A 13370-nucleotide genomic window follows, 5' to 3' on the forward strand; every position below is an offset into this window, starting at 1 on the left:
TAGCTCATCTCTTGCCCACAAGATGACTGCAATAGCTCCAGGGGCCTTGACCTCTCAGCAATATCCAGTAATGGAATAAAGCATCACTTCTTCTCTCAAGATTTTGTTCTCTGTGAGAGAAAATTTCATAGAATCCCCTCCTCCAACCTCTTTTTATATCTCTTTGGTTAAGCTATGTCTCGTGCCCAGAATTAACTGGTCTTGAGCAAAATGAGTGTTATGGTTACTCCCAGTGTCTTCTTAGATAACAGCCCAGCACATGATTGTCTGTACGTTGGCCTGCTACTTGCTTTGTGTGCCCTACAAGTTAAGGATGTCTCCTGAATTTTTTAATGGTTCAAGAAAAAAAAAAGAAAAATGTTTTGAAGGACATGCCAACATATGAAATTTCAATTTTTGTGCCCTTAGGTACTGCAATTGGAGTACAGCTCTTCCTGTTGATTTGCACTCTGTTTGTATCTGTACACTAACAGAATGTATACTGGATTGGCGTAAGATTCCTTGTGGTCCCCAAAGCCTAAAATATTTACTGTCTGGCCTATGCACACAGTTTTCCTACCCCTACCTTAAAGTATCCACCCATCAGCCCTGAATGACCCTCTTTCTGGGCCAAAAATACAGTGATTTTCAGAGGAGTGAATTTTCCTAATAAAATCATCTTGAAGAAAATAAAGGAACAGGATATTACATAGTCAACAAATGTGTATGTACAAGGGAGTGGAGAACATTTTTAAGGTCCAAGTCTACTTTAATTGAATAATCTTCCTTATACTGTCAAAAGCCTGCCACCACAGTGTCACAGGTACAGCCTTTTGAAGTCATCTGAGCTTACTGTGATAAAGGTGGATGGACACTGCCTCATACGTTTGGCACTGCTTGTGAGTTCAGGAATGAAGGTGTATTCTCTTTACTTACTCAGAAGGGAACATTTGACTTTTAAGATTGTTTTCAGCATGGACCCTAATTAACACTGCATCACATTAAGCAAACACTGAAGGACTGGTGAGGTGAGAGGCTGGAGGAATGGCAGAACACACAACTATGTGCAGGATTTCTAGGAAGTATTCAGTGGATCTCTGGGGGAATCTCCTACATGATTCAAGGAAATCTCTTTGCTACAGCAGCAGAGCCCCAGAAACAGAAAGGAAAGCCAGCGATGGTTGTGGGACAGCAAAGCCGAGTTGATGGCAAGGTGTGACCCCAGTTGAGTATGGGGGTCAGCATTCTTTTTTGTAAATATATTTGGTGCAGGGTCTATGGGTCTGCAGGGTCTTACTACGTAGATTGGACTCACAGTGATTCTCCTGTTTTCAGCCTCCCAAGCGCGGGGATTATAGGTGCGCACCACCAGGCCCAGTCCCAATCACCGTCTTAGCAAGCCCTGGGGGATGATGGCAGCACATTATATTGGAGATTGGACCCTGGCCGCTGCACTCTGCCTAAGCAGGCGCTTCCGTCCACTGCGATATCTGGCTGGCCCTGAGATCAGCATTTTTGATGCCCCATGATTTGGGGGACCACCAAAGACATATGAATGCAAAGAAGGGAGTGGTTGTGGTTGACAGAATTCATCTTTCTTTTGCCTCTCTTCCAAACCACTTCTAATGTCTAGACACAGCCTGAGCTGAGCCAGTGACCATACAGTGTTAAATACAGCAGACCCATTAGCTAGCTTGTTCACATGCAACACTGCCTGTATCTCTCCCCAGGCTACCAGGGCACTGAAGCATGGATCAGGACGGAAGAAGGGTCTGTTGGCAAAATCAAGATATCCTCTGGGACAAGGATAAAACTATAATAGCTTAATTCAAACCCCAAAGAATCCATTTGTGAGTAAATGCTGTCAGATAGCATTGGAACCAATAGTGCATACCTTTAAATTGATTTCCTTTTGATGTAATAAAAACATTGCATGAAAGCGATGTTGAAGCATGGCTTTTGATGTAAAGTAACAAAACTTACGCTTCAAAGTAAAAAACCTTCTGTTGATAATGGTCTATTTGATTCAGTGCTGTGTGCCAAGTATTTGCTGTAGGTTATAAATTAGCTTTGAACTGGCTGTAATTCATAAATCATTACTTATGACTTATTTATTGGAACCCTGATTAATTGCAATAGCACAAAGACCTTGAAGCAAGCAAGAAGTGGAAAGTAAAACTATACCTGGAGATAGAAAAAGAGAAGACACATGTACCCTATAATTCATATCAGCGTATCATATTTGCATATGTTGAATCATAGTACATTCCATTCCTCGTCATGACAGTTTTTTATACCACAAAATTGAGCAGAAGGTATTTTTGCACCTCCTAAGTTATTGAAGAAGAAAAAACTGAGTGACCGCATAATTTTTCCTTTCTATTAGTATGATATTTTGATTACTATGTGGTAATGAATACATACATTCTGTAACAGTTTTAAAAAAGACTGGAATGGATGGCAGTGTTGTGCTTTCCATGAAGGGGAAAGTGAAATGAACAGAGCAGAAGTCAGCGCCCAATCTTCACCATCCCTGAGATGTGAGCTCCCTGTGATGTAGAAGGTGCGTGTGAAGCAGCCTCATATCTTGGCCTCCTTGCTGGACCCCTGGGTGTAGCTGCCTTTATTGTGCCATATTTTAAACAAGAAAATAACAACAAATGGTAGAGTAAAGATGTATGTTCTTCACTTCTTTGCTTTTTACTTTCAACCAGTTATTTAAATAGATACTGCCAGAGAAACTAAAGATTCTAAGGAGGGATATTGGGTAGGGGATGGGAGAAAGGAGGAAGAGCAGGATCCTGGCAAACCAACTCTGGAAACACTGATTATGCTTTGTGCAACAGGGAACTTCTATTTATGTTTTATGCCTGATAGACTTAAGCAATGTACTAATTATATGTATGTCCAAGTATACTTAAAACATTGTCTCAGGCTTTCACGGAGAGCAAATTGGTCAAGCAATGGCTGTGACTTATCCACATGGCTGACACTGACAAAGGATCTACAAACTACAGTACAGGGTTTCAGGCTAAATCCTGAGGGGATTTGACTGACCTTGTCAGATACAAAAGTTCCATTTCTTGTTATATAGGTCTTGTTTTATCTTGGTCTTAACCATCCAGCTGAAAAATATAAAAACGAAATATAAAAAGTAAAGCCATATTAATATGCTGAGCTATAAAAGGCTCAAGTCAACAACTTCTAACATTGCCAGTCCTATGGATAACCCACTAAATTATGGACTACTAGACTATATTGGAATATTTTGCTGAATTCATACACCTACAATATTTAAGTGACAATGGAATACACTTCTCTGACAAAACTAAACAAAAAAGGGGAATACAAATGAATGACCATTTTGTATATGTATATTCAAAAGTTAGGATAGATATACAGCTACATTCTCTTAATTCAATGAATAGAAAGATTTGTTCTTATAGTGTTTGTGGACGTAATATCATGTCTGCATCTTGTACTATGAATAACCACTAAGAAGACAACAATATGCAATATATTAATTATTGAAACTGTCCTATTAATCGGTTTTGAAAGTGTCTCATTGTTGTTTCTCAGTAAAATTATTTTTAAAAAATCACTAAAATGAGAACTTTTCCATGATAGTGATCACTGGAAGTTTAGGTAGATTCCCACTAATAGTAGAGACCTAAAATAGTTTTTTAAGGCCATGTTTAAATTTGCAATGACAGATAATTTTCAGTCTAACAGGTGCAGTCACAGTATAAATGGGACAATGTGAAAGCCTAGTCACAGAATTCATGTAATCCCTCGGACCTTGTTCAGTGACTATCTCCCTTGATGATTTCCTTAGTATTCATGTATGTTGAGGCCAGTAGGTCGGGAGAGGAAGACAGTGAAAGAAGATTTCTCAAGGGGAGAAGTACCAGACCGAGGAGGGGTTATGTCATGAATTAAAGGGGAAAGAGCCTCTATTATGGCTTATACAAGAATCCAGGATAGCAGTTTTGGCAAGATCTGGGATATCAGGTATGCTTTGCTGCCTGGAACCTGGCTCTGTGGTCCTTCAGGTGGTGGGGTGCTAGGTGGATCATAAGGTCTCTGTGAGCACTTGGAAAAGTACCTGAGTTGGTGATTGGTGTTGGATTGGGTGGTTTGAGAAGAAAAGTCAGGGCTGGTAGGCAAATCCTTTCCTATTTCTAGGAACAAAGAGGTCCTGGAGGGGGCTGCCTCTTTTGGATCAGTAAGGTACCAGATGTCAAAATACCAGAAGATGTAAAGCATCACCAAAAGTTTAGGACGTGTCACTATATACATACACAAAAAGCTATAATTAGGTAGTAACTCTTCATCCCTTTTGAAACATAATAGTAGAAAAGAAGAGAAGAGAAGAATCAGTAACCCAGACCCTGCTCCCCAATCTTCTTTACTAGAGCAGGAAAAGGCACCAAAACAAGTATCTATCTTTAGCTAGAAAGCAATGAAGAACTTTAAACATCACTTTCTTGAGATTAGTGCTCCTTTCAGTAGTCCTGTGAATATATGTTTAAGGATGGCTAGTGACAGCTGCTTTTCTTGAGAAGCACATCTCCTGTGATTAGAAAGAGCCCCCTCGCAATTCCTAGATGAAGCTCTTTACAAAGGCCCATTTATACTGGTGACCTCAGAACCACGGGAGGTTATAGCCTAAAGAGAAGCCAGTCCTTTTACTTCGAGCCCCCATTTTAGACATGGAAGGTATAACCATGAAACTTTCCTGCTTTCCGATATTGTCTTCTCTTCAAGGGTGACTGGGAACAACTGAAAGATCCTCGTGGCTTTTGCTGTACTCTAGTTTCTTCCAAAGCTTTCTGTCATGTGTATTAGCTCAATATCATTCCTTGAAAATAAAGCTGAAAATGGCATTCTTTTTTTTTAAAAAAAAAGACAGGTTTCACACAGATTAAATCAGGATTCTTAAATGTAGTATGATCGGGCATGGGCAATCTAGGGCCAATTTCCTCTAAGCTTCCTTTCCTAATCTCTCCTTCAGTCTTGTTCTCCTGTTACAGGAAGTGTCTCCCATCCCCAGGGTACACGAGGATGTTTTCCATGCCCTTGTCTTGATTCAGGTTAGTAGCTCTGCCTAAACTCTTTCCTTTCCTTTCTTCCCCAATTCTTACAAAACCTACATCAACTCACTATGTTTTTTAAGCCACGCCCTCTTGATTTCCCCACACAAATTAATATGGTCTGACATTTGTATTTTTGTGCCAGAATGGTCCAGTCTCATCTCAATGCACGTGTATTATTGTACTTCATCTGTTTGCTATCTGTCTCATCTTTTGAATTAAAATTCTCTCAGGAACAAGGATTCTCTTTTTTTCATCTTTAGACACCCGGTGCTTAACATGTCTAGCTAATAGAAGCAACAAAAACAGAATAGTAATAAGAATATCTAACATTTGCTGAGTTTAAATATTGGAAATCATTATTTAAATTCTACAGCTGCATTAGGTCATGCCATCCTCGCAGCCCTAAGAGGTGAGTGTACTACTTTCATTTCCATTTTCCAAGAGCGGAGTTTTGATTAAATCACAGAAAAGATGGCCCGGCATGACACCAAACAGGTTTTAAATTAGTATATTTTTGTTAGCATATAGTAAGCTGCTTACTATCCAATCCCCTTTATATCCTTGCCAAAAGAGCCGTAGATGAGACCTTGAATACTGAGATAAAAGATTTAGGCTGAGATGAAGGGAAATTGCCTCACAGGAGTCCAGCCAGCAATACCTCAATTGAGTAGGAAATATACTAGGTACTACTTGTTCCTTAGGAAGTACACCTTGTGCTGAAAAAGATAGAGCATATTATTTATTTTATGTTTTATCTATGAATCTACTTAAAATCAGTAAACTTGAAGACACAAAGTATATTTGTCTTATTGTACTATTTTTCTACATATAACAGTGGCATTTCTTGGGAGATGGTTTAGTACGTGACTTGTCTGCCTGTAGGTAGGATTTGGGTGCATTTGAATGAATTCCGTATGTGTTGCTTTCTAGAAATTCATGTACACACCTGCTTGTTTCGCTTTCAGGGCACCTTCACAGGTCCCATAAATGAAATTGCTGGTGCTTACAACTGAAGCTTCTCAAAGAAGAAGGATACTTTTAAAAAATTCTATTGTGAAAAATACTTTGCTTCTACCTTTGTTCTTACAGGAGGATTTCCAGGGTGGGTTTGAGACTAGTGCTCGGGAACTAATCTGGCAAGCTCTCAGTTCTCAGCTCGCTGATGATACAAATCCTTGCATGCTCCTTTTTCTGAGATTGCATTTGTTCATCTTGAAAAGAAGGCATGGGTGAAGGATAGTTTGGGAAATGCTAGGTCATATGTTAGAGGAGAGCTGTGAGTATGAAGAAAGGTCACAGTTAGCTTCGTAGGATGCACTTTCAATTGTGAAGGGACCCATTTTTGCTATTGTTCTCTTGTCACTGATAGTAAATTCTTAATTTTTAACAAGTCATTTCCCACTTTTCTTCCGCACTAGGTTCTGCAAACTATGTAGTCACTCCTGAATAAAACCGTCTGTGCATTCTGTGGTCCATTCTGCCTGGCACATAGTATGATGTTCAGTGATGTCTCAGGCACCACTAATCTTGCAAAGAGCTTTTAGTTTTTTAGGTGCATCCCATAAGTCCTATTTTCTGAGCTTTTTCGATCTGATATGGAACTGAAATTAATGGTGAAGTTCACCCCATATGTGGCCATGAACTTGGGTGACACTCAGTAAATACATTAGGACCCTCTACTTCATTGTTCTACTTTCCTGTGATTACAGATCTTATGGAGTACAAACTGATAGCTAATTTGTATGAGAGGAAAAGCTCTTTTCAGTAAAGAACCACATAGCTCAATCAGAGTTCCATTTTAGTCTCACGAATAAAGGCATTAGCTGATAATGTATATCACTGGTATTACTCTGGACAGACATTTGGAGAAAGGCCTAATACTGTTCTTTTTGCTTTTACTATTTTTCAGACAGTTTGAACTCCAGAAGGACCAACACCAGATAAATTATGAATGTTGAACAAGATGACCTTACATCCACAGCAGATAATGATAGGTCCTAGGTTTAACAGGGCCCTACTTGACCCCCTGCTCGTGGTGCTGCTGGCTCTTCAACTGCTCATGGTGGCCGGTCTGGTGCGGGCTCAAACCTGCCCTTCCGTGTGCTCCTGCAGCAACCAGTTCAGCAAGGTGATCTGCGTTCGGAAGAACTTGCGTGAGGTTCCAGATGGCATCTCCACCAACACGCGCCTGCTGAACCTGCACGAGAACCAAATTCAGATCATCAAAGTCAACAGCTTCAAGCACTTGAGGCACTTGGAAATCCTGCAACTGAGTCGGAACCATATTAGAACCATTGAAATTGGGGCCTTCAATGGTCTGGCCAACCTCAACACTCTGGAACTGTTTGACAATCGTCTTACTACCATCCCGAATGGAGCTTTTGTATATTTGTCTAAACTGAAGGAGCTCTGGTTGCGCAACAACCCCATTGAAAGCATCCCTTCTTATGCTTTTAACCGAATCCCTTCTTTGCGTCGGCTGGACTTAGGGGAGTTGAAAAGGCTTTCATACATCTCAGAAGGTGCCTTTGAAGGTCTCTCCAACTTGAGGTATTTGAACCTTGCCATGTGCAACCTCCGGGAAATCCCTAACCTCACACCACTTATCAAACTGGATGAGCTAGACCTTTCTGGGAATCATTTGTCTGCAATCAGGCCTGGCTCTTTTCAGGGGTTGATGCACCTTCAAAAACTTTGGATGATACAGTCGCAGATTCAAGTGATTGAACGGAATGCCTTCGATAACCTTCAGTCACTAGTAGAGATCAACCTGGCTCACAACAACCTCACATTACTGCCCCATGATCTCTTCACCCCCTTGCATCACCTAGAGAGGATACACTTGCATCACAACCCTTGGAACTGTAACTGTGATATACTGTGGCTCAGCTGGTGGATAAAAGACATGGCTCCCTCCAACACAGCTTGCTGTGCCCGGTGTAACACTCCTCCCAGTCTGAAAGGGAGGTACATCGGGGAGCTCGACCAGAATTACTTCACTTGCTATGCTCCGGTCATTGTGGAGCCCCCCACAGACCTCAATGTCACTGAAGGCATGGCAGCTGAGCTGAAATGTCGTGCTTCCACATCCCTGACATCTGTGTCTTGGATTACTCCAAATGGAACAATCATGACACATGGGGCTTACAAGGTACGGATAGCTGTGCTCAGCGACGGTACATTAAATTTCACGAATGTCACCGTGCAAGACACAGGCATGTACACATGTATGGTGAGTAATTCTGTCGGAAATACTACTGCTTCAGCCACCCTGAATGTTACTGCAGCAGCTACTACTCCTTTCTCTTACTTTTCAACTGTCACGGTAGAGACTATGGAACCTTCTCAGGATGAAGCACGGACCACAGACAACAATGTGGGCCCCACCCCAGTGATTGACTGGGAAACCACCAATGTGACCACCTCTCTTACACCACAGAGCACAAGGTCCACAGAAAAGACATTCACCATCCCAGTGACCGATATAAACAGTGGGATCCCGGGAATTGATGAGGTCATGAAAACGACCAAAATCATCATTGGGTGTTTTGTGGCCATCACACTTATGGCTGCAGTGATGCTGGTCATTTTCTATAAGATGAGGAAGCAGCACCATCGGCAGAACCATCACGCTCCGACAAGGACTGTTGAAATCATAAACGTGGATGATGAGATCGCAGGGGACACGCCCCTGGAAAGCCACCTGCCCATGCCTGCCATAGAGCATGAGCACCTCAACCACTATAACTCTTACAAATCTCCCTTCAACCACACAACAACAGTTAACACAATAAATTCAATACACAGTTCAGTGCATGAACCGTTATTGATCCGAATGAACTCTAAAGACAATGTACAAGAGACTCAGATCTAAAACACTCACAGTTACAGAAAACAAACAGTCAAAAAGAGACAGTTTATTAAAAAAAAAATGACGCAAATGACTGGGCTGAATCTACTGTTTCAAAAAAGTGTCTTTACAAAAAATCAAAAAAGAAAAGAAATTTATTTATTAAAAATTCTATTGTGATCTAAAGCAGACAAAATTACGTGTATTCCTCAGAACCTGTTCTTGCTGCAGTTACTCACTATTTTCCCCCATCTCGTCCCTCCCTTCCCTGATTGCCATATTTTACATAGATCTCAATTCCCTAAAGAACTGGTCTAGGAAATTTTGTAAGAATTCTGTTACACTTTGAGATTTTTATGGTGAATTCCAGTGGTGAGATCCAGTCTATTTTGTCTTTCAAGCTCTCATTCTCTCTCTCCCTTGGCTGTTATTCTTTATTTCTATTTTTTTGTTTTTTTCCCCTCATGACCTTAGAAAGTAGTCCAATGGGGAATGCAATATTAGAAATAGATTTTTAAGAAAGAGTGAGGAAACTACAAGATCTTATATTTTTCATGTAATGACCTGTTCTGTATTTATGAGGAGGAACATTCCGCAGGAAGAAAAAAAAAAAAAAAAAAGCAAAGAACAGATTAAGTTACATATGACCATCTATAAAACCCATAACTTTTAAAAAACTCTAGAACCAGAATTTGTAGTTCAGAATCTTAAAATACAATTATAAATAAAATATTGTTGGTTTTTCTGTTCCTGGACACAACTCATTTGTAGTATGGTATTAGATCTCCTCCATGCTAAGAAAATACTACAGTATTCTTTAGACACACTATCCATCTCTAACGAGGTTCCACTTCACTAATTCACTTGAGTTTCAGATCAGTTTTAAAGGATGCTGTGGTATTTTTTCCTTCTCATTAGGGTTATCCTCTGTAGAACGCACCAATTCAAAAGCAATGATTTTGTAAAGTAAATTCAATTCCACTTGGAAGAAAATATTAATATAATTCATTTACTGTCTTCTAAATAAAATTTTCCTGACTAGATGAAATGTGACCCTAAAAGGTGGAAGTTTTCTACATTATCTACAGTGAAAAAAGAATGTTTGGTTGTGAGTGTTAGAAAGTTTAGTACAACAATAACTATAAAAGACTTGCTATGTGCTAAAAACTAATTATGCTATTGTAGGTACCCAAATGAGGACTGATTCCTGCCCTTACATAATTCTCAGTCTATACAGAAAATGATTACAGAAATATTCCAGAGAGTTGTTTTTTTTTTTTTTTTTCATTAGAGGTCACCTCTCATTTAATGGTTAGGTGGATGAGTGGTGTTTTGAGACTCTGACATTTCAAAATATCAGGTCGCTTTATTACGTCAACCTTCCGTGATGGTGTCTTTCACCCTTTGAGAGAGTTGACTTTATATTTCGAAGTGCACATCCCTAAACTGTAAAGAGATATGAGTGTAGAGTTACTCAGAAGAGTAGATGGACTCCACCAGAAGACATAAATGCTTTTTTTTTCAAGGTCACCAAAGGTACTTCATGTCAGTGATACCAATGTTAAATTCATTGTCATAAAGACCAATCACATCCAAAATGTTTCAGAGATGCTTAAAGTCCATAAATCATTGTAACTGAGAAAATAAAGGCTGGGAAGCCCATCCTACGATAAAGGATCAGGTTAAGAGAATCCAAATACGGTTTAAATTATCTATTCAAACAAGCAAACAAAAACACAGTGAAACAAAATCTTCACCTTCACCTGTAGAATGAGCCAGAACACTTCTGGCAGGTTGGGGCACCGTTTCCCTTTCAAGTAAAGCATAAGTGTTCCCAGTTCCCACAAACAGCTTGAGGCCGCAATGTTAATGTAATTCATCTAGAGGTATTTTTAAGGATGCAGGAGAAAATTTAGATAGGCCTCTAAGCTCCCAAGTGAAACTAGAATCTTCTGGTTGTACACCACAGCACTTTGCTAATATTTTAAGTTACGGTGTGTGCAATATCTACCTTTTGATTTTGGTGTAGTGAAATATGAATGTCATATCACTGGACTTGAAACTGGCCACCTTGGTGGTGAAATAAGAATCGACTGAAAGGAAGAAATCTTCAGCCTCTAATGGATGAACAGTGTGGATGCTCCCATTTAGTTCCACAGGCTGGACCACATGCTTGGGTTTTGTGGTCTCCAGATGTGAAAAATCAATCATTACTAGCAAAGTAGGTCAGAGAAATGTGAGGCCAGGATAGCAAATGAATGGGAACACACAAACTTTTGCTTCTATACTTTGATTGCTCATTCTTTGTTTCTCCTTCCACTTCCCCTTTGTTAGAAACATAACTCCTATTTGCTTCTACAGTGGAGCAGACACAGGCAATGAGAAGAAACATGTTACCTCTCATTTTTTGATTCATTCATTACCGAGTATACCTACCGTTGTATTCCTAAACAACAGCCCCACACCCACACGTACCCCTCCAGGCATAGATGGAAGGGTAAGTGAGCACTAGTGCAAAGAGAGCTATAAATTAGGACAGAAAAAGAGCCATTTTTGCTCGGCTTGTGCTCACCAAATTCTGTTTACAGACTCTAAACCTGTTTCATTTTGAGCTTATAATTCTTAGGAAGTTAGTCACAGCATGAAAGTCCTCTTGTCTCTGAGCAGCATCTGAGCAGTTAGATAAATTCTGCTAAATACGATGAAGGAAGAAATTACACCAAAAAATAGCTCAGAATCTAAAACATAGGATTCATATAACAAGCATATTATTGAACGCCTTTGAAAAAACTGTATTGATGAAAGATTAATTTAGCCAGATTGATTACAGTGATGTGCTTAGTAATTCCTTTGCAAAAAGGTTTTGGAGAGGAAGGACAGAGGGCTATAAAAAGCATATTTGAGAAAACTGAAACGAATTTTAGATCATTTCGATGATCTATGGGTCTATATTGATCATCAGTAGCTGATCTGCCTCGTGAGAGAGACACATACATAGTATGGACTTACTGGGATCATCGTAGAGCACATAGGATGGTTTATACATCTAGTCTACTCCTACATCAAGGCCCAGTCACACGTCTCCTGATCTACTGATATTCTATATCAAGGCAAATGGGTGGCTGTATCCTGAAACATTTTGTGCGCTAAATCTACACCATTTTCAATGAACCACAAGAAGCCCACTCTGCGTGTGTGTGTGTGTGTGTGTGTGTGTGTGTGTGTGTGTGTGTGTGATTCCTACTGTTTGCTAATTAAGGGATGCAGGTTATTCTGGGAGACATCAAAGGGGGCTTATAAAGAACAGTCTTCAACATCTTTTTCTGCTTCAAATGCTTGCTCTTCACACTTGGCTGAAACCTGGTCATCTACACCTCTGAACATGTCCAAACGGACTCACATTGACAAATTCACACAGATAACACCCTAATATAGCCTAATTTCCCCCATATTGCAAATTTTATGGATAACAATCTTTCCAAAGATTTAAATAGTTCATTTCATTATGAAACAGAGATCAATATTTTTAAAGTCTGGTGAATGGTTGCCTTCAGGGTTTACAATCAAAATTAGTATACTTAGCATATTGTTTAAGACTATGTATTATGAACTAATATGGATGCACTGGAAAATAACAAACAATGGGAGAGTTACTTTCCTCAAAGGAAAAAATAAATATTTTTTTTAATAAAAAGACTTCATTGACACTTGAAAATCAGTGAGTGACCACAGTGTGTGCAGCAGTTCTAAGTTAAATGTTGATCAAGGTGTAAGAATGAGGGCTGGTGAGATAGCTCAGCAGACTAAGGGCCTGCTTAAGCAAGCGCAGGGACTTGGGTTCGATCCACGGCACCATGTACCTCACCAGCCCCACCTGCAGGTACACTGCGTTGACCACCGAGACCAGGGGTGGTGGCAGATGTCTGCAATCCCAGCGCGGGTCCTCTATCCTTCTGGAGAAATCATAGCTATTTGGATAAACAGAAGATTTAAATGAGTACTTATAAACGCTTACAACATTGTATAATTTTAAATAATTTGCACTTTTAAATAATTTATTTGATTGGTTATATGGTGCTCCAGCTTACTAGTTTTAATAAAGACTTTAAAGTTGATGTCACTGATAAATATCAGTGCAAAGGCTGGGGTGTGGCTCTGCGTAGAGTGCTTACCTCCTAGGTGCAGAACCTTGGATGCTAGCCCCTGCGCAGTGAAAGGAAAGCAAAAACCATAAGTAACAATACAGAAATGCCTTAGTTAAAAGTAAGTATGGGGCCGGGGAGATGGCTCAGTGGAATCAGCGCTTCTCTGGCAAGCGCAAGGGCCTGAGTTCAATCCCCGATTCCGCCAAAAAAAAAAAAAAAAAAAAAGTATGTATTACAAAGCCATTCTCCCATTGTTTATGTAATATAAATACTTGGAGCCAAGTATCTGCAATGGTATCT

The 13370-nt window shown here is 39.9% G+C and overlaps 1 protein-coding gene across 1 annotated transcript in view; it reads left to right on the forward strand.

Annotated features, from left to right (window-relative positions):
* Lrrc4c (leucine rich repeat containing 4C) overlaps positions 1–9062 on the forward strand; it is a 183456-nt gene extending 174394 nt beyond the window's left edge. Inside the window, exon 2 of the mRNA XM_004627035.2 lies at positions 6985–9062. Within this exon, the coding sequence (XP_004627092.1) occupies positions 7027–8949 (1923 nt within the window). The 5' untranslated portion in view covers positions 6985–7026 and the 3' untranslated portion in view covers positions 8950–9062. The remainder of the gene's footprint in view (positions 1–6984) is intronic.
* Positions 9063–13370: the final 4308 nt, after the last annotated feature.

Source organism: Octodon degus, unplaced genomic scaffold, assembly GCF_000260255.1.
Source record: "Octodon degus isolate 3935 unplaced genomic scaffold, OctDeg1.0 scaffold00018, whole genome shotgun sequence".
In the NCBI taxonomy this organism is placed as follows: Eukaryota; Metazoa; Chordata; class Mammalia; order Rodentia; family Octodontidae; genus Octodon; species Octodon degus.